The sequence below is a fragment of the Ammospiza caudacuta genome, chromosome 24 (genome assembly GCF_027887145.1).
Source record: "Ammospiza caudacuta isolate bAmmCau1 chromosome 24, bAmmCau1.pri, whole genome shotgun sequence".
In the NCBI taxonomy this organism is placed as follows: Eukaryota; Metazoa; Chordata; class Aves; order Passeriformes; family Passerellidae; genus Ammospiza; species Ammospiza caudacuta.
In genome coordinates, this window is record NC_080616.1 from 2,517,112 (window position 1) to 2,538,453 (window position 21,342).

The 21,342-nt window shown below is 59.2% G+C and overlaps 1 protein-coding gene across 1 annotated transcript in view; it reads right to left on the minus strand.

Moving 5' to 3' along the window:
- Window positions 1–12,404, minus strand: part of NAV1 (neuron navigator 1) — a 30,386-nt gene extending 17,982 nt beyond the window's left edge. Inside the window, exons 1-2 of the mRNA XM_058819601.1 lie at window positions 12,312–12,404; window positions 8,288–8,653 (exon numbers count right to left, since the gene is read on the minus strand). Coding sequence (XP_058675584.1) covers window positions 8,288–8,653; window positions 12,312–12,346 — 401 coding nt within the window. The 5' untranslated portion in view covers window positions 12,347–12,404. The remainder of the gene's footprint in view (window positions 1–8,287; window positions 8,654–12,311) is intronic.
- Window positions 12,405–21,342: the final 8,938 nt, after the last annotated feature.

Here is a 21,342-nt window from a genome sequence, read left to right on the forward strand (position 1 = left end):
CGGCAGTCCCGGGGTCAGACCCGGCGTGCGGAGGCACCAGAGCCCCGGGAGCCCCCGGGAGCCCCGCGGAGGACAGGCCCGGCCGTAGTGCAGGTGCGGGGCGCGGGCCGGGGCGGAGGATGGGGGTGCCGGGGCGGAGGATGGGAAGGCAGCGGGAGCCGCCCCGATGCCCCGGTGCCGCGGTGCGGGCGCGGCCGCGCTGCCCCGAGCCCCCTTTCACACCCCCAGCGCGGCCGAGACAAAGCACCGCCCGCGGAGCGGCCCCGGGGCGCGGGGCTTTGTCTGCCGGTGCCGAGCTCGGGCCGCGCCCCCGCCCGCCGCGGTGCCCGCTCCGTGCCCGCTCCGTACCTGCTGGCGAGGCGCGGGGCGCGGCGCGGCCTCCCCGCCCGCAGCATCGTGCTGCCCGCGGCGCGGCGCGGCCCCGCCGGCCGAGAGAGAGGGGCGGGGGGCGGCGGGACCGCCCCGCTGCCCGCGCCTTAAAGCGACAGCGGCACAGGACCCCCTCCGCCGTCCATCGGCCCCTCCCCGTCCCCGCCGGGACGGCACCGGGCTCCCGGCTCCATGCCTCGCTCGCCTCAGCTCCACGACCGTGTCTCCGAATTCTGCCCCGCAGCCCACCCCCCCGAACCTGTCCCTGGTGTTCCCCAGCGTCCCCCCAAATGCCCGCAGAGCCCCCAAACCACGATTCATATCCCCAAACACAGCACCAGTGATCCCCAGTCCAGCCCACAAAGTGATAACAGAGGGCATTCCTCAGCACTGGGCCTGGACTCAGTGCCCCCCAAACCACCCGGTTCTCTGTCCCAAAGGAACCTCCTCGATGTGGGTCACACTGTGGGGTGCTGGGACAGCTGATCCCAGAAACCTCGGCACTCATCCCCAGAAAGGACATCCATGCCTTCCCCGCTCTGCCTTTCATTGACCAAAACCCCAACTTTTGTCCCTTTTTTCTCTCTCTCTTCCATCACATCAAGAGCCATGCTGCAGGGTAGGGTCCTCACCGGGATGGTAGCACCAGGGACAATTTCACCAGCCCAGCCACGTATGGCAGAGAGAGTTAACTGCAGCCTTGGCAAGACACCAGTCCCTGCAGGCTGGGAAATAAGTAATTCCTTCCTTGAAGCAACGGCAACGCCTCTTGGCTCCTTCCTCACTGTCCCATCACTCACCACACAGGGCTTGTCCCGGCCTGACATGGCAGGACAGGGGTGCCTGACCATCCCTGTCCCCAGTGACCAGCTCGTGCCCACACCCAGCAAGCCCTGGCAGGAGCTCATGGCGGGGCTGGTGGTGCAGCCAGCCCGAGGTGCGGGTACGGCGCCACGGCCGCGTGTGCCAGCGGGTGCAGCGGCACAGCCCGGCCAGCACCGCATCCCCCGGGTCCCTCCGGCCTGGCACCGTGCCCGATGCTGTCCCTTCCCTCCTCTTCTCCTGCCTGCCTGCCTCAGCCCCGCCACAGCCGGCTCAGGCAGTGCTCAGAGCAGCTTCTACTGGGCACAAATCCGGGCATCCCGGGTGGCAGGGGAGCCAGCCTGGCACAGCCCAGCTCTGCAGCCCCTCAGAAAGGCAGCTACTACCGTGCCAGAGCCACGGGCCTGCTGTGAGATAATGGCAGAGAATTGCTGCTGGTCACAGCAGACCCTTGGGCACCAGCACAGGCACTGAGCCCCATACAGAGGAGTACCCCCAGCACATTTCTCAGCAGAGGATCTGGATGGTTTTGAACTCTCCTTGCTTCACCTGTCTCACACCAGCACAGACACCTGCCCATGTAGCACCCAGACCCACTGGCACCAGCCAGGGCTCCGGACACTCATGTCCCTGCCAGGCTGGTCCAGCCAGATCCCCACTGCCATCCTGAAGCCCACCCTGCATGGAAGCAAGTCCTGGTCTGCCCGGGCCCCTTCCTCCTGTGGCAGGGGAGGAAATGCAGGGTGTGCACTGAGGGGGTCCCACACATCACCAGATCACTGGCATTGAGGGGGCTCTGTGGCACTGGTGCTCCCAGGCCCAGCTCATGCTGTGACTTGAGATAGGAGCAGTGAGGAAGGCACAGGCACAGCCGGGCTCTTCACACCCTCCCCCTCTCATCCACTTAATGGGGCAGAAAAAACAATTAGCTTCATAAATCCCGTTGAGGGGGTTGGGAGCTCCCATGGATGTGGGCAGGGTGGGGCTCTGCATCTCCCTCACATCCACATCAGGAATCAGAGTGTAACAACACTCCCTGACTACCCTGATCTCCACAGCCCTGTAAACCCCTCTGTACCCTCCAGGATGCCCCCCACCTCCCCAGGTACCCCCTCAGAGAATTCCAGCCCTACAGAGAGTCAGGCTACCTTGACCCCAGCTGTCTCCTGCTTGCATTTTGGGTACTGTGATCTGGCACCTTTCTCTGAAGCTGCACTCAGAGGAACATGGGTCTGCAGTTTCGGCAGATGGGGAAACTGAGGTAGGGAAGGGGGATCTGACTTGCCTGAGCTTCCGCAGCAGAAGAGAATCAACATTACATTCTGCATTTGATTCAGGACTCCATTCTCGAGGCACTGCCTCTGGTCTCTGGCCCCCCAGAACCCTGAGGGGTGCAAAGGACTCTGCCACAGGAGCCTTGAGCGTGGTCCCTGCAAGGGGGACCAGGCTGTGCCTCCATCCCAGCTCTGCACCACCAACCTCAGTAACAGTGGGGTCTGATTTACCCGCAGCAGTGAGGCCAAGGCCACGGGGGGGTCAGCCAGCACTCACTGCCTGCTGCAGTGACATCAGCCATGGACCCCAACCACACTCCAGGCTGAGAGCTCACCTCTGGTCACCCCTCTGCTCCCCCCCAGGTGGTGGAAACCCTGGAGGAACTGTGTCCTGGTGTGGGGATCTCCGCTGGCAGTTTTGGTGACATGTGGAGCCTCACCCGGGCCACGGCGGCACCCGGGGCTGCAGAGGCCACGTGCAATGCTCAGAGAGTCCCAGGGCAGTGCCGGGGTGGGGAGCAGCGTGACTCAGCTCGGTTGTGAAATTCCTATTTTTCCTGTTGTCTGGACGAGCTGGTGACCTCGGACACCTCAGTCCAGAGTGGCCAGCTCCTCCACAGGCAGCGGGGTGGCACATGGTAAAGCCAGGTCTCGAGGTCCCCAGGTGGCATGCAGAGAGGCAGGTGGGTTTGGGTCAGATTCTCCCCAGCAGCTTTCCCCAGGGCACATGGGTGTGTGAGGTCCAACCCTGCACTTGGCTCTGCCCTGTGTCGGTATCCAGCCTCATCAGCAAGTTGCAGGGGCCAGCAGCTTCCTGCATCTTGGGCATCACTGACCCCCAGGTGCCCTGTATCCCCAAGCCTCACAACCCCAGGATTCCCTTCCCAAAACATGCCTCATGCAGACACTGTCACATCCCCAGGAACCAGGGATCAGCACTGGGTGCCTCAGCCCAAATCCCAAAGGATGGAATTGCTAGAAAGCAGCGCACAGGAAGGTGCTGATGCCCAGGGGGGCCTGGGGCCCCTTTCTGGGAGCGTCCCCTGTACCCAGCTGGCGGGAGGAACTCGCCAAGCCCAGCACACAGCACAGCCCAGCAAATATTTATACAACATTGCTCCCTGGCCAGCCAGGGTCCCACACACACGCCAGGCCACGTGCAGGGCCACAGCCATGCACCAGGGATGTCCCTGATGAGGAATGACTTCATGGGCTCACTGGGACAGGACATGGGGTCATGCTGGACTAGCCAAAGCGGAGCAAGGGGCGTTTGAGGGAAGGGAGCAGGCTCCAGCGCCAGTCCTGCTCGGAGCAGGGGGAGGCTGCTCCCCTGCTGTTCCTGGGGAGCTGAGCCAAACATCTGCTCCCGCCTACGGGCTGTGCTGAGCCCGAGGAGATGCGAGGAAGCCGGAGCCAGGCCAGGCAGAGCACAGCGGGTGTCAGCTCCAGAGCATCCCTCCCAGGAGGATGCTGCTGGCAGCCCCCAGACCTGCTGGAGGGGACCACAGGTTCTGCAGTGCTTGGCTGTCAGCAGCACCCCCACAGTGACCTGGGACGGTGCCTGGGGTGTGCTGTGGGCCAGCAGCGTGCCCTGCACTCCCAATTCCAAAAGCTGCTGCCTCAGCTCCATTTCATGCCCACAAGAAGAGTCAGGGCAGTACCCAGCTCATGAGGGTGCAGATGCTGCCACTGCTGCGGTGGGATGCAATGCTGCCTCCCTTTCTGCCTCCGACAAACGAGATGCAAAAGGACATCCTGAAATCACAGCAGTCCCAGGGTCACACAACCATTCCCCCAGTGCTCTGTAAGCCCCAAGGAACATGCAGAGCCCTGGGGACTGGCTCCAGAGCTACACCTCCACAGCACAGCACTGCAGCACACACAGACCATCATCACTGCTCCTGCAGCCATCGCAGCAGAAGATGCTGACTCAGCAGCCAGCCCCTCTAGCTCCTTCTGTACCCCATGAGCTCCTGACTGCAGCAAAGCCTTGCAGCATCCCACTCACTCCCACCGTGACACAACTGGCCCTAGGAAACACCCAGGGATGGTGCTGAGCCACTACTCAGGACACACCACATCAGGTCAGGCTCTGGGCACACACGGCACAGGGGCAGGCACACCAACACGTGGCCACACTGTGGTGGCACTGCTCAGACATGCAGGACATGGCCAGAACAAAACTAGGCCAAACCTGGCTTGCACATCCTGCTCCTCACCACTGCCTGGTTCACATGCAGGTCTGCACACAAAGGCACCCACGTTATGCAGAGATGTCCCTGGGGAAGCTCCCAGTGGAGTGACCTTGGTGGGGTGACCTCCAGAGTTCAGCAAACAACCCCAGCCTGGATGAGTGGGAAAGCGTCACAGGTACGCTGTGCACTGCACCCTTCCTGGAACTGGCCACAGGGTAGGGAACAGCAAGTGGCCACTGAATACTGGCAGATGGGAACCAGAGTTGACCAAGGAAGGGAGTAAATATGTTTTAGTGTTGGAGAAACACCCCAAGACTGGGTGCACATGCCCTGCCTAGGGCCCCAAGGACAGGCAGGTCAGGGCAGGAGAGCAGCACCATCCCTTCCATCCCTTCAGTCATCCCAGACATCCTGGTGGGTGCTCCCTGTGCCAGGTCCCTGCCCTGATGCAGTGCACAAGGAGGATATAGTGACATTGGGAACAAAAGGTATGTGCTGCCAAACAGGAGGCAAAAACAAGAGCTTTCCAGACCCTGAAACCAGCAGCAGGTAGAGAGGAGTGGCAAATGTTATGCCGATGGATGCAGGCACAGCTGGGTGAGGAGCCAGGATGCCGGGGCATTTGGCTAACACAGAAATGCTGCTGGGTCTCGGGTGTCCCCAGCCAATCCCTGCTCAGACCTGACCATCCCACTCCCTCTCTGAGCTGGGCCTGAAGTCCCTCACAGCCTCCTTGGCTGGGCTCACCCCAACCTCCACCCAGCTGAATCCACCTCCATACCTTGCGGGCAGTCCCCTTGCCCCAGCCGTGTCTCACCTACCTCAGCCCTCGCTCCTTCCAGCCTGCTCCCCCGCCGAGCCACGGGCATGCCTGGGCACGTCCCACAGCCCCACACGTCTGTGTGTCCCACAGGGACGGGGATAGGGACGGGGACAGGGACAGGGACGTGTCACCGCGTCCTCCGAGCCGTCTCTGACCTACTGCCCTACAAGCGGGGCCGTGCGCCGGCGCGGAGCGGGGGACGCTGCCCCGCGGCCCGGGCTGGGGCTGCCGGCCCCATCTGCAGCAGCCGCTCCTGCCCGGTGCATTAGCTGCACCGCGAGATGGGGCCTGCGGCGGTGCCGCTTTCTAGGTCAGAGCCAGCGAGGAGGCTGGGTGAGGGGCTGCAATGGGTGAGGGGGCAGTGCTGTGTGAGGGGCTGTGTGGGTGAGGGGGGCTGTGCTGGGTGAGGGGCTGTGCATGAGGGGCTGCACTGGATGAGGGGCTACACTGGGTGAGGGGCTGTGCTGGGTGAGGGGGGCTGTGCTGGGTGACGGGAGGCTGCATGAGGGGCTGCACTGGATGAGGGACTGCACGGGGTGAGGGGTTGTGCTGAATAAGAGGCTGTGCTGGATGACAGGAGGCTGGATGAGGGGCTGCACTGGATGAGGGGCTGCACTGGGTGAGGGGCTGTGCTGAGTGAGGGGCTGTGCTGGATACAAGGCTGTGCTGGATGATGGAGGCTGGATGAGGGGCTGCACTGGGTGAAGGGATGTGCTGGCTGAGTGGGGTCTGCATGAGGGGCTGTGCTGGACGGGTGGTCCTGGCCAGCTCCTTGTCCTATCTGGCTCTCTGGATGGAATGCTCCTCCTCTGCTTCCCGGGCTCTGAACCCAGACTGTGCAGGCTCCTGGACAGGGCACCTCAGTGTACCCCAGCACCCAGCCAAAGGCATGCTCTGGGACAGAGACCCTGCCATGCTGCCCGCTCTGGGAGATGCCCCCAGGTCCTGCTGTGGGGCCGTGGGGGATGAAGCTGTGAAGCTGTGTAGGTCACTCATTACATGTGCCTGCAACGACCCCGGTGAAATGGCTGATCCCCAGGAGATGCCCCTGAGGATAAGGGAGTCCTGTGCTGCCCTGGCTCACTTCTGCACCATTCCTTGGGGAGGGTACCCAGTGCAGAGCACCCAGTCTGTCTCTGGCATGGCAGAGAACTCCAGGCACATCCAAGAGTCTCCATGCTGGGGACTCTGCACAGGAACAGGACTGTGGCACCTGCCCATGGCCCAGCTCACCACAGCACTGACAGCCTCACCCACACCAGGGATTGTGCACTGCCAGGGCCTCACAGAGGCTCAGCCATGCAGGGATCCATCCCCAAAGCTTGCACCTTCCTGAAGGAGAAGTAAATCCTGCTCATAGCAGTGCAGGGCTGAGCTGTCCTGGGTCTCTGACCCTGCCCACACTCCCTCTGCTCTGTGACTGATGAATACAAAGTGTTGCTCCACTGCCTCTGAAGCCAAGGGCACCCCAAGGTTATCTGCCTGCATGAGCAGCACCAAGGTGAGACAAGGAGGGAGATGGGGAGCAGTGCACCCTTCATCCCCACAGCCAGCCCTGATGCAGCCTCAGCCATCCAGGGCAGCCCAAATCCACCCCACTGCCAGTCACATCTCACAGTCCAGTGGCCAGTGGCAGAACGTGGTGACATGGGACCTCTGGCTGCCAAGCAATAGGTTAAGATCTACAGGAGGGTCCATGTGGAACCAGCACAAGGCTCCCTCATTCACAAGCACAGAGCAGCCCCCAAGGTCAGTGCCCATGGGGAGGATGGGTCTGACACCCACGGTGCCACACACTCTCAGCCCACAGCTGGAGCAAGGCAGGGGCAGAAGCCAGCAGATAGCCAAAGGTGTGTTCCCTGCAACTGCAACAAGCACCTACAGGCCATATCTACAGAGCACTGGCCCCAGGATGGGTGTGAAACCACAGACTGTGCTCTATCCTGCACCAAACTGATGTGACTACAGCCACCCTAGGAAGGCCAAAGCAGCACTGTCAGGAGGCCAAATACCTCATCGGGCTCTGGGACGGCTCAAACGCCCAAGTTATTTATTTTCTGCTGTGCTGAAACAGGAAACCTCCAACATGTTCAAACCCTGGACCCTTGCCAAAGTCAGGGGCACCTCAACAGTGCAGCAGGAGCTGGACACATCTGGCAAGAAAACGTGAGCCCTGGGAGTGCTGGGTTGTGCCCATCTGGCAGGAGATGCCCCTGGCCCCATGGGTGGAGGGACAGGGGCTGATGGGAGTCCCAGAAGGAGGGACTCTGCTCAGCAGCACACCCTGCTCCATGTGGAGTCATCCATCAGCAATGACACCTCAGTGCCCAGTTCTCACTGGGGTGCTGAGATCTGACCCAGCCTGTCCCACCATGGACCACCAGGAGTCTCACAGGGTGTCCCCACAGTGCCTGGGTCACAGGAAGCCGCTCAGACTGACTGGTGTAAACTGAAGAGCACTTCTGAAAGCAGCAGGACTGTGGCTCAGGGCCTCTGCAGTTACAGACCATGCACTTTTCTCAGCTCCCTGCTCCAGGAACACCCAGATCAAGCTGGACACTTCCCACATGCTGGGAGAGCAGCTCATTCTCTCAGAATGCCCAAAGAAAACCCATCTGGCCCAGCACCACCAGCACTGCTAGCAGGGAAGCATCTCCTGGGATGTGGGGACATGATCCAATGCTAACCAGACTGGCTGTAACCCATGTTCCACTCCATCCGCCCCCACTGTGCCAGGTGAACAGGAGCAGGTGAAACTCCTGCAGAGCCCCAGTTTGGGCAGGACTCCCCTCACAGGCACGTACCCCGTGGTGATGTCATCGTCCTCCGTCAGCGTCTTGCCCATCAGGTCACTGTCACTCATGTACCCCGATTTCAGCTCCACGTCGTCGCTGTCCAGCGCCTCGACCAGCTCCAGGCGGGAGATGTGGCTGAGCTTGCTGGGGCTGCGCATGGGCATGGTGTGCGAGTAGTGCGCGCGCTCGCCGTGCGCGTACCAGCTGGGGGTGCCCTCGGAGCGGCACGTGCCCCCCACCGAGGGCGCGTCCCCGGCCTGCAGCCGCGGGCTGGACTGCCCGTAGCGCCACGACAGAGGGGACGAGCGGTTGGACAGGCTGGAGACGCTCCGTGCGTTGGCTTCGTCGCTGTCATAGCACGTCATCTCCAGGGAGCTGCAAGGACAGGCAGGCAGGGAGTCAGGGCAGGGCACAGGGGGCAGGGGAGATCTGTGCCCTGCCTCACCCCCCAGAACTGGGTCTGCCAGTGCTCACATACCAAAACTGCCCATTTTGAGGCAGCCAGGCAAGGCCAGAGGCTCCCAGGATTGTGGTTGCAGGGACACTGTCTGTCCTGGACCATCTCCATCCCAGACAGCAAGGGACAGTCCCCTCCTTCCCTGCCCAGTGCCACCCCAGTGTCCCACAGTCCAGGACACCATGCACACCATGGTGTTCAGTGATGCCCATGTCTCCCCAAGGACGGTGGAATAGGACATGGGATATGATGGGGGCTCTGTGCTCAAGTCAATCTACAAAAGCAACACTCTACCACAGCCCTGTCCACCCACCTCAGAGCAGGGACTGGTGACAAACACACCTGGGAAAGGGATCAGCACCATTCTGGAGACTGGCTCCAGCCCCAAAATCTGGCTGTGCTGAGCTCATCAAATAGGGCACCTTTAGTGGAAAGCCTGAACATGCTCCCCTGTGTCTGAGCTGCTTCTGCTCAGCCACTTTCCCCCCAGCACTTCAACATCTGCACCACAAGATCACACCAGACCCAGGACAGGACAAGCTGGGGTGGTGGCACCAATCCCAGAGAATGTGACAGTGGGCCATGCCAGGGAGTGGAGGCTGTGAGTGAAAGGATGCTGAGGGACAGACCTGGGACCAGTCCCTGCAGCAGCACCTCACACTGAACCCCTGCAGACTGAACCCCCAGCATCTGGGCAGGAAAGATGACCCCAAGAGAGGGCTGCTCACAAGCACAGTGCTCTGCAGCCAGCCCAGAGCCCACAAGCACTTCAGAAATGGGGAGTTCCATCACTCCCTGTGCCTCTCAGGGTGTATTTTGGGCAAACAGTGATTCTAAAACTAAATTTAGCCACGAGAAACTATTATTTCTTGGAGCAGCTCCTTGGGAACCCACAGCCCTCAAATTGGCTCCAAACACTACTATCACTAAATTATTCCCTAGCTTGGATTAAAGGTTCCTGCAGGAGCACCCAAAGCCAAACCCGGGCTGCAGCATTGAATCTAAAACAGGGAACTACATTTAAAAAAACGAGGAAGTTTGTTAAAGCAGAACTAAAAGGGTTTTTTTGTCAGCAGCACAAAGGCTGTTTGAGGATGTGCTCCCAGCAGCTCAGAGCAGATGCCAACCATGTCTCTGAGCAGGAGGAACAGGAGCTTCACCTCGAATCCTGGGTTCAGTTCTGAGCCCCTCATGACAAGAAAGACATTGAGGGGCTGGAGCATGTCCAGCAAAGGGCAACAGGGCTGGGAAAGTGTCTGGAGCACCAGGAGCAGCTGAGGGAGCTGGGGGGCTCAGCCTGGAGAAAAGAAGACTCGGGAGGGACTTTCTGGCTCTCCACAACTCTGACAGGAGGGGGGAGCTGGGGAGGAGTTGGGCTCTGCTCCCTGGGAACAGGGACAGGAAAAGAGGAAACAGCCTCAAGTTGTGCCAGGGGAGATTTAGGTTGGATATTGGAGAAAATTTCTTTCCTGAAAGGGTGGTGAGGCACTGGCACAGGCTGCCCAGGGCAGTGGTGGAGTTACCATCCTTGGCATCCTTGGAAGTGTTTAAAAAACGTGTGGATGTGGCTCCTGGGAACATGGTGTAATGGTGAACATGGCATGCTGGGGAAATGGTTGGACTTGATGATCTTAGAAACTTTCTCCAAGTGTCCTCCAAGTGTCCTCTGAGTATCTTCAGTGACTCTGTGATTTCATGATTCTCTAAGCCCCAAGGACATTCATGCAGCCCTGCTGCCAGGAGTATTGTGACATCTTTCAGGAATAACACTGTGCTCTAACAAGGGAACAGCAAAGACTGAGCCCTCAGCCACTGGATGGAAGAACACAGTGAGGGTAACAAGAGAAATTTGAGGAATAGTTTGTGGAACGAATAAAGAGAGAGCTCAAAGCAGCTACAGGACACCAGCAATGCAGGCACATCCAGAGGACTTGCAGATGACATCTGCATTGGGCAGACTTGTAGGAAGTGTTCCCAAGAGCAGAATGAGTGGGTACGTGTGTAATTACAACGTAGCAGGGAAGAGCTGACACAGCTTTGGGAAAGGAAAATCTGGCTCACAGCCGCAGAGGAGCTCCTGGAGGGATGCAGGGAGCTGCCGAGGCTGCTCTGGGCTACTGAATATAAAAAGCTTCCAAATAAATTCAGCTGTCGTGGGATAAGAGGGAAGAGCTTCACATGTTTAAGTCCTACTGAAAGGGACAGAGAGGAGGGGTAGGGATCCCTGGGCTATCCATAGCCATTTTTCTCCACGGCAGGAATGCAGCTGAGGCATCCACCATGTGATATACTCACAGCTCATCAAGGAAAGGAAGTGATAGTGAACAGTCAAATCCCACCAGCAATGCTAATTTAATCACCCTTAATGTCCTCGCCCTATTTTCCTAAGACCTGAGCTGAGAAGGATTTCTGAAGGAGCTGAGTGCTGGGGTGAGGAGGGGGGTGGAGTTTGACACTTCTCATTTGATGAAAGCAAAATTAACACAACTGCAGCCCTGGCTTGGCATGAGCAGTGCTGGGCTCTGACCCAGCTCCTGCACCGAGCAAAGGGATGGCAGAGCTGTAATGGATCATTTCAGGAAATGGCCAGCTCAGAAAATATTGCCATGGCCCCATGCAAATCCCACTGCCACAGCTCTCTGCTGCTCCTGGCTTGGAAAACATCCAGGAACAGCAGCAAGGGTGAGCTGGGTCTCCAAGGTCTAGAAATTTCAGGTGATGAAGAGGGAGATCAAAGGGCTGCTTCATCATGGACAAGGCTGCTTGAGGGCTGACATGGGAAGGTCTGTAATAGTGAATGGTGGGTGAAAGGTGGGAGGAAGCTGCTGCTTTTTGTCCCTTCCAAGACAAAAAGCAGGATCGAGAGAGACCACGAGGTGGCAACACACTCCAGGAGAAGGATGTTCCCGGCAAACCCCCACACAGCCTTGCAAATCCAGAGTGAAGCAGAAACCATGCAAGATCTCAAGTGAGTGACCCAGAGGGACACAGGCAGTCCCAGACGTGTGGCAGAGCCCCCTAAACACAGACACTGTACCCTGGTTGTCCATGCAGTGCTCACCCTGTCCCCATCCCCACCATTCCCTCACTCCAGCCTGGGCAGGGCACCCCAGGGCATCCCCACCTCTGCTCCTGGGCTCTGGCTGAGAGTTCCTCCATCATCACCCTACACAGAGCAGAAAAACTAAGTCACAGACAGGGATGGAGCCTCTGGTGCAAACTGGGGTGGGTACAGGTGACATACTGACCTCTGGTGGTCCATTCAGGGTCACCTGACCACTGGGAACAGACCTCACCCCCTCTCTCTGCTCTGTCAGCTCCCCTCACTGCCAGCACTCCCCAGCCTTTACTGTCCCAGAGCACTTTAGGGGACAGGACTCTGCTGCAGCCCCACACGACACCCCACAGGTTTGGGGGCTTCTCTCCAAGCCTCCATGCACAGGGTCCCCAGGTCACAAAGCACTGGTGATTCCCTCCCACCCACATGGCCCTCACCAGGAGCAGAGCTGCTTCCCATCTGCCCCAGGAAGGACACTGACTGAAGGGGCTGGGGGGGGTCTGGTGCTGGGCCCTCACCTGTGAGACACCTGAGAGCCCCTTAGGCTGGACATGGTCTCCTCCAGGTTCTGACGCAGGTCCAGCACATTCTGCACTGTCCTCTTCCTCTGGGACTCGGGGTCTGTGGAGAGACAAAGTGAAGGCTTTAAAGGGATGGATGGATGGATGGATGGATGGATGGATGGATGGATGGATGGATGGATGGATGGAGCACCCCCCTGCCCGTGGCCATGACCAACAGCCCTGGCTCTGCCCATCAGGAAGGAACAGGGCAAGTCTGGCACTAGGCTGGAGCTGCACCACCCTGAAATGCCACTCCCAAGCATGCAGCTGGAATGGTGATGTCCAGTCCAGAAAGGATGAGCTGGCAGAGACCAAGTGGGGCCACAGGACCCACATAGGTGACAGAATCAGCAGTCCTAGAATAATGTCCCCAAACCTGCCCTGCATCCCTCAGGCCCCAGGGGTGCTCCAGCTTGGGAACATGAGTGCTGGAGCAGCATCACTTGGTGTGCAGGCAATGGGGATGTCGGGGGGTGAAGGACACTGAGCCTCACTCATGAAGGAGTGGCTGCTTCTGTGCAGGGCTGGAGCAGCTGGAGCCCCCACAGGCACAGCGCAGAGCTGAGGATCCCCAAGCTCTGTCTGCCCTGGGACCTCTCCAGGTGTACACACACACCCATGCCATGGGTGTGTACACACACACACACACACAGAGCCATGCACATGAGCACATGCATCTGCCCACATCACAACCACTTGTGCACATGGGCAGATATTACACAGGCACCTCCACAAACACGTACATCCACCTGCACACACAAAGGTGTGCACCCTGCCCAGAGACACCCGCACAGATGAGTGAGAACACAGACACCTGCACAGAGCAGGGGTCACTCCTGGCACAGCCCCAGCAGTGCTGTGGGCTCAAGGCCATGGCTCCAGCCCCAGGTCCCTGTCCTGTGCACGTGCACCCGGGCACCAACAGCCGTGCCACTGTGGCTTTGATCCCTGATTTCAGCATTTCAGCTGCAGCCTGCCACGGATCTGCAGTGACAGCAGGCGTCAGGGACATGGGATGTGGCTCCTCCTAACGTAACGTGGCAACCAGCGCTTCAGGATTTGCAACAGCACCGGCACCATGTGAACTGCAGGCACAGGGGGATGGGGGACACTGCCAGCACACAGCCCAGGGATGGGAGATGGGGGACACTGCCAGCACACAGCCCAGTGCAGGCACAGTGGGATGGGGGACACTGCCAGCACACAGCACAGGGATGGGAGATGGGGGACACTGCCAGCACACAGCCCAGGGATGGGAGATGGGGGACACTGCCAGCACACAGCCCAGTGCAGGGATGGGAGATGGGGGACACTGCCAGCACACAGCCCAGTGCAGGGATGGGAGATGGGGGACACTGCCAGCACACAGCCCAGTGTAAGGACATGAGGATGGGAGACACCACCAGCACCCATCTCAGCAGCTCCCCACCAAGGCACAGCCACATGCCAGTGCTCGAGCAGGGCTCCTTGTGTGTTCCTTGTCCCCATCACACTCTGGCCACACCTCAGGCAGCACCCACAGGTTCTGCCCCGTCCCCAGGCTCCCCTTGCCCCCCTGCCTGGGCAGGAGCACCTCAGACCAGTGAAGCAGCCCTGATTCGTGCATGAAGGGGGTGACAGGCAGGAACAGCCCGATGAGACGGGTTCAATGAAGCAGGTTAAAGTCAGTTGTAGATGAGGTAAAAGGGCTGGTGTGCCCACAGGGCACCCAGTGTGGCCAGCCACATCAGAGCACAGGACACCCATCCCTGCATGCGTCCAATCACCCCAGTCCAGCTCCCAGAACCTGGCTCAGCAGGATACCAGTCATTATTAACTCATTATTAAATCTCCATTGAGGAGATTGGAGGAGTTAATCAAAGGCACAGAAGCTCCAAGTGCATGTTCCAATGGCACTGACCCACATCCTCAGCTTCATCCATTGCCCCCGTGGAGGAATTAATCAAAGGCACAGAAACTCCAAGTGGTCCCCAGAGCCACAGGATGGGGATGCACAGGCTGTACAGGAGAGGAATGTAGCTGAGGTGGCTGCACACAGGGAACCAGGGTGCAGGAGAGGCTTGAGAGGCCCTAAGTGCTGAAGGGTGGCACCCACCTTGCTCTGCAGCCAGGGACAAGGGGACACCATGCCTGTCTGGTGGGGAAAGAAAGGATTGTGTTGGCACCTCAAAGCTGCAAGGTCTTGCCCTCAAGTTGCCTGCAAAGATGGATTTTCAGGCTTGACACGGCAGGGCAGGAACCCGTGGCCAGGTCCCTGGCTGTCACACTGCAGTGTGTAGGGCAATGGGAGATTCGGGCCCTTGAACCTCAGGGAACAGCAATACAAAACCCACCAGTGTCCCCAGGTGGGTCTCCATGCACGAAAGGACTTGGCACCTTCAGCTCCTTCACCCTGGTCCCATTCAGTGGGTGCTGTCACCCACACCCAGCCCCTGCAGCCAGAGAAGGTGGCACACACACCCTGGCAGTGCCACATCCCTGCGTGCTGGGCCAGGACAGAGTGGGACAGGATGGAGAGTCACTGTTGTCCCCTGGCGCCGGCAGGGCTCCCACCCTGCCAGCCGGGCAGCGTGCTCCTCCCGGGCATGGCTCCCTCCCAGAGCCCCATCTGCCTCCCCCAGGACCACCCGCAGCCATTGCCCGGGCACAGAGCCAGCGCGGGCCTGGCGCTGCCTCCTCCCCGGGCGCCGCTGCCAGCGGGGCTGCTCTGGCCATGCCAGCCCCAGGAGCAGCGGGGCGAGCCTGCCTGTGTCCCCAGCTGCCCTGGCTGAGGGGCCAGCACAGGGACACCACCTCCCTGCACTGCTCTGCTGCTGGGCCACCAGTGACAATAAGCAGCATCAGGGACAGGAGTTCCAGGGCAATGACACCGACCCACATTCCCAGCTTCAACCATTGCCCCATTCGTCATCCATGCCTGGATGAGATCACCCCAGTTCTTGGGTGACAGTCCAGGTCACTCTAGACTCCAGGAAAAGCAGCAGCTCTCACCCTGGAAAGGGCCAAATTGAGACTGGAAGAGCTGCTCACCCACCTCTGGCACACACCCTGCTGCTAGCACTGAAGTGCCACCATCTGCCCCCACGGTGCTGTCCTGGTGGTGACACAGGGACTCCTGCAGCTCCCTCCTCCCCAGGGGCAGCGAGGGCCCAGGGGCTGGCTCGGAGCTCACCGAGTCACCGCGTGCCAGAGTTGAGTCGAAACCGGAGCCACTGGGAGAGGCTGAAGTGTGGGAACAGCAGGAGAGCGCTGGATTCCTCCCCACATCGATTTAGCAAGCTTGTGCAGCCAGATGTTTCCAGCTGCTGGAGCATGGAGCAGCAGAGAGGGCTCAGCCCATGCCGTGGCAGGGTCAGTCAGACACTCAGCCTAGGCCAGGCTCAGTTTCCCAGCAGCCATGGCTGGGATGTGTTCTGCAGCACTCCCCACTCCTCTGGAGCTGCAGGCTCAGGGACTGATGTCTCCCTGCCTCAGCCCCAGGCTGGCCTGCACCCCCTCAGCAGATCCCACTGCTCTCACAGGCTCTGACCATCCTGCTGTTACAGAGGGGAGGCAGTGCTGCCTCTGGCCCTTTGCCTCCCGTTCTGACCATGCACAGGGCAGCCATGAGATGCAGCCACTGTCCCAGGCCCTGCACTGGGAGGTCACCAGAGCCCTTTGCCCAAATCACTTGTCCCTGTGCCAGGCTGGCTCTCATTTGCCTATACTCTCTGCTGTGCTTGAGCAACTCTCGCTCAGCTGAGAGCTCCCACTCAACACTCCTTTCTCAACTGAGCCCTTCAACATCAGCAAACATGACACAGCTCCACTTGGCACTTGAGGAAACTGAGGGAGGAAGCCTCAGCCCAGCCCCAACCACCCCCTGACCTGCAGCACTCCCTGGCATGGCTTCCAGCACTGACCACCACATTACACACACTCAGCAACCTGGCACTGTGGGCACCTGGCCCCGACCCACACAGTGCCCATCGCCCCATCTCCTGCCTGCCAAGGTGGGACAGCAGCAGATACCACCACCACAAGAAGGAGCATCTGCAGGGTGGGATATAGAGACAGCCAAGGAGGAAGAAGAGGAGGAGGAGGAAGAAGGAGAGAGCTGTGCTGGAATGGCTGGCTCAGGGCACAGCACTGTTTGCTGTGAGTCTGACTGATGGGCAGCACAGCACCACGGCTGGACAAGGCTGGGAGCTCCAGGCTGTGCTCATGTCCAGCTCTCCCTGCACCTCCCAGAGCAAGCAGCAGCAGTTCCTTTGTCCGTGTGTCGGGGTGCAGCCCCAGCCCTGCAGCCGGGTGCTGCCGACGTGGCCAAGTACATCAAGGAATGAGGAAATAATCAACTCCAAATGGCTCTGACAGCTCATTTCAAAGAAGCATGTGGCCACCAGCTCCCGCTGGGGCGAGGCAGGGCTGCATGCGTGGGACACGTGTGCCCCATGTGCCTTAGCACAGAAACTCTCGTGTGTGTGTGCGTGTGTGCGCGCGTGTGTGTGTGTGTGTGTGTGTGTGTGTGTGTGTTTGCATCATTCACGTGGGGGCCACACGGCAGCAATAGCCTGCAGAAAGATGCATTTGTGCAGGAGTATCACCTATGCCTATGACCTTGCACATGTGCCCACGTGTCCATATGCAGGCAGTGGCACAGCCGGACACGACACCAACCCTGGCACAAGGGTGCCAGGCTTGCATGGGTGCATCGTCTGCATTCAGCATGAGCATGGCACTCACATCTGTGTTTTCTTGTGCCCTGTGACCCAACTGGTCTCATTTCAGAGGATCCAACTGGGAAAGGACTCCAGTTGGCCCAGTAAAGATTTCAACAGCAAGCAGGAATTCACCAGGAAAGGCTGCGTGGTGTTCCTGAGTCATTCCGGTGGGCCCCTATTACACAGTAGCTGTAACGAATTTCCCCAGGTTGGAAAACATTTCTAACTGCTTGCTCAATTCCTTCCAGTGCATTGAAAAATCCACTAATAAACTCTGCAATAAAACCCATTCTCACGGGGCTGTGAGCCTCCTCTGGCCCTGCTGCACTCCCTGGCTCCACGAACCCTCGAGCAGACTCACACTGCTCCCTCCATCTGCCCCAGCCCCTGCTCCCAGTCCTGTTTATGAATGAATCAGCACAGGCACTGTTTTGTTGGTATTTTTCTTGAAAACCTTCCACCCTAGCACTTGGAGACCACCCGAGGGAAACCCAACAACCCAAGCCCAGTGTGACCCTCACTGAGCCCTGTGGGTTCCTCACTCACACCTTGCAGCCTGTGACTCTCACCAGCATCCAGGTGTGCCACCTGCAGTCTTCCTGAATGTAGTAAATGGCTTTATCTTGCATTATTACATCCAGCTCTGATTCCCTCTCCTGATGGCTGGGCAGGAGGATGGTCACAACCTGCAATCCTTCTCTTTGGGGCTTAACTGTCTTTTCCCCCCAACAGCTCCCAAACAGGCAGAATGAGCAGTGGAGATGGCTAACAGGGCTCTGTGGGGTGACTGCCATTCTGCAGTGTTGGCCTTGTTCTCCAGCTCAAGCCCCATCCCTGCAACTCCTACATGCTTTCACCAAGGATGTACCAAAATCAGCCCTCTCTCTCTGGAGATGTCCCAGGGCACCCAAGCTGGGCACAGCGTCTTCCACACTTGCTCAGTGCCCTGGGAAAGCACCACACTCTCCGGCAAACCTGCTGCCCCACCCAGAAGGCAGCAGGTACATTAGTACTCCTGGTTTTATTACTTTCATTGGTGTGAGCAGAGCTGGCTGCCAGCCCTGCATCCTCTGCAGCAGTGTCAGGAGAGGGTCCTGCTCCCTGATGGGCAGGGACAGGGCCAGCCAGCACCCTGGTAATGGGGGACTGGGGTACCTGGACAGCTGGCTGGTGTTCTGCTGCCCCCAGGCAGATGGATGGGGAAAGCCTGGCCACCATTCCCTGGAAGACAGCAGCAGCCCCTCAGCTGGTGGAGCTGGAGGTGTTGTTCCCCATGGACATGGAGCACAGCCTCCTGCCATCGGTGATGGTGAGGTGCAGGGGAAGCTGCAGATACCTGAGGGCCCACCTGTGACTCCAGCAAAGCAGGCTGGCCTCTGCACACGGTGCTGCTCTGCACGTGGCCCTGCAAGGCTGTGGGAGGAGGTTGGACACGGCCCAGCACGTTCTGCACTTGCCCTTGGCTGAGGGAAGAGAGGCCAGCAGCAAGTCTTGGGGGAGACAATGGGGTTCCAGCAGGCAGCACTGCGGGGGTAGCATGTGTCCTGCAGAGCCCAAGTCCTGCAGTCCCCCAAGAAACACCAGCCCCTGAGGAGCCAGAGCCAGAGAGGTGACAGGGCTCTGGTTTGGCACAGCCACCCCACGTCTCACCTGTTGGTGGACCCTTCTTCAAAATGACATGGCTCTGCAGGAGGCTCCAACAGTGGCTGCAGAGGGGAGGAAACCAATTCCCTACCTGCACTCACTGACTCTATCATTGCACCCCACCACTGTAGTCATCATCTCAGCCATCATCTCCACCACCATCCCCATCACTGCCAACATCCCCACCACTGCTGGCATCATCACCACCACCATCCCCATCACCACCACCATCCCCATCACTGCCAACATCCCCATCACTGCTGGCATCATCACCACCACCATCCCCACCACTGCCAACATCCCCATCACTGCAGGCATCGTCACCACCACCATGCCCACCACTGCAGTCATCACTGCTGCCACCATCCCCATCACCACCACCATCCCCACCACTGCCACCAGTGCAGGCAGGGGCAGCCCCACGCTGTGGGAGGGGGCCACCACCTCCCTGCTGGCAGGTGAGAGCAGACAATAAGCAGCTGTGCAGCAATGACAGGCTGGGACTGGAGCCGAATCAGCACTTTAGGGGCAATCGTGGCTGCTAAGCCTTGCAAATCACTGCTCATAACAAGGGCAGGGCTGAGAGACCTGGAGCCTGGACCCCGTCTGGCTCCAGTGAGCCAAGCTTTTAAAAGGGATTCAGACTTTCTCAGGCTAGAGCAGCCATAAATCTACTTAATTGGGTCTCTCCCATACACAAGTTTCCAAGTGAATCCACTGGAGAGATCCAGACTGGGCCTCCAGCCCATTTGTGGGTTATTCTTTCAATGGATGCTGTGCTTGGCCCCAAACCACCCCACCTGCACATCCAAACCACAGTTCCTTTTCCAGATCCAGAGCCTCTAGCTGCTCCATGTCCAGGCATTTCACCTCTGTGCTCCTCTGTGCTGATGAGCTGGGGGAGCCCAAAGTCCCATGTTTTGGGACAGACTCTGCTTCTGCACAAGGCACTACTCACCCCAGAGCCACACCTGCCTCCAGAGCTGCTCCTGAGGGCATCAGAGGAGCTGGGAGCATCCCAACACCCCTGTCCCCAGCACCACGGGTCTCCAAAATAACCCATGCAAACACTTGTGCAGCTTGGGAAGGAGGGAGATGGTAGGTTAACAGGCCAAATCCATGCTCCAAGGGATGCCCCGAGCCTCTGGCCACTGGCACTCACAGCAGCAGTCACACACAGTGACACTAACTCCCTGCTGACAGCCCCAGGGCTTTGGGAACACGGAGACAGTGTCACCAGTGGTCACTGCACCTGGGATCTGTGCTAAGCTGACAGAGGAGGATCAGACTGGTCACGCAGCACTCCATGCCTCAGTTTGCCCTGGAGCCTGCTGCCATTCCCCTCACAGTTCTGCATTACCAAGGTGTGCTAGTGCCCTGCTGGCTCCCAACACAGCACAGCTGTGTCCAGCCTGGTTTCAGCACCCCAAACACAACACCTTTCCCACAGCCACCAGCAGATGGCCAGGGCAATGCTGCAGACCCTGAACAAAAAAAAGCCAAAAAGTGGGGAAGAAATGGAAAAAGCCCTAATTCCCCAGGGTGAGGCAGAGCAGCACAGGCAGGCCCCAGCACAGAGGCCCCGGAGCAGCCGGCAGCAGCGGGTTCACACTCCCCACGCATCACCAGACGCAGGTTGGACATTGTGGAAATTCAAAATTCCAGATGGCTCTTTTTGGGTGGGTTTTTTTTTTTTTGCCTTGCCTCATTTCCAAGGCAACAAGACTCCCTGTCATCTGCCAGTTGCCATAGAGATTTCACCTGATTCTGCTTCAGCGGAAGAGAAAGCCGGGCTGCTCGCTGCTGCCGAGGAGCCACGAGCTGAGACCGCCTTCAAACTTACTGGGAAGAGCAGAGATAAATGGGGCTTTATATGAGGAAGGCAATGGGCTGATTCAGAGGATCAAAGGAAGGAACTGCGGGTTTCTATAGCACAAATCAGCCCTTCACTTAACTGCTTTGGTGCCCTCCAGATGTGCCCTGCATCTGGGGACGTCGCCAGCTCTCGCTCCAGGCTTTGCCTGGTGGAGGAGGGGGGATGTGGGTGCATGGGGAACCCTGCACCCCCTGCTTACACAGTATCCAGGACCAATGTGGGCTCCCTGCACAGCCTGTGCAGGTGACAGCCATGTCCTAACCCCATAAGGACCCTCCCTCACCCTGTACAGCCCTTCTCCAAAGGCCCTGTGACCCAAAGAGCCAAGGGGAGGATGGGGAAATGCAGGAGCAGCTAAGGAGGAGGAGATGCCATGGGCTGTGCTCAGAATGGCTTGGCTGTCATGGACATGGGGGTCAAGCACCCCCAGGGCAGCCCCATGCAGGCAGACACAGGGTATGCTCCTCATCAGCACCACAGCCATCCCAACAGCCCCATCACTGCTGGGGATCATCCATGGAGATGGTGTGGATGTGTCCACACCCCAAGCCCAGGTGCAGCATGTGATGCAGTCATTCCTCCCAGACCCACCCTCACCCCAGGCCCCTGTGACAGCAGCCCTTGGACTCTCAGTCTTCTGCCCCAAATGAGTTGATGTGATGTCCCCCTGCCTGGGGCTCCCTGCTGTCAATGATAATGAATCCCTTGGGCACAGGAGAAGGTTCTAGGCACTGGCAGGGTGCTCATGGGTGGCAGTCACCCC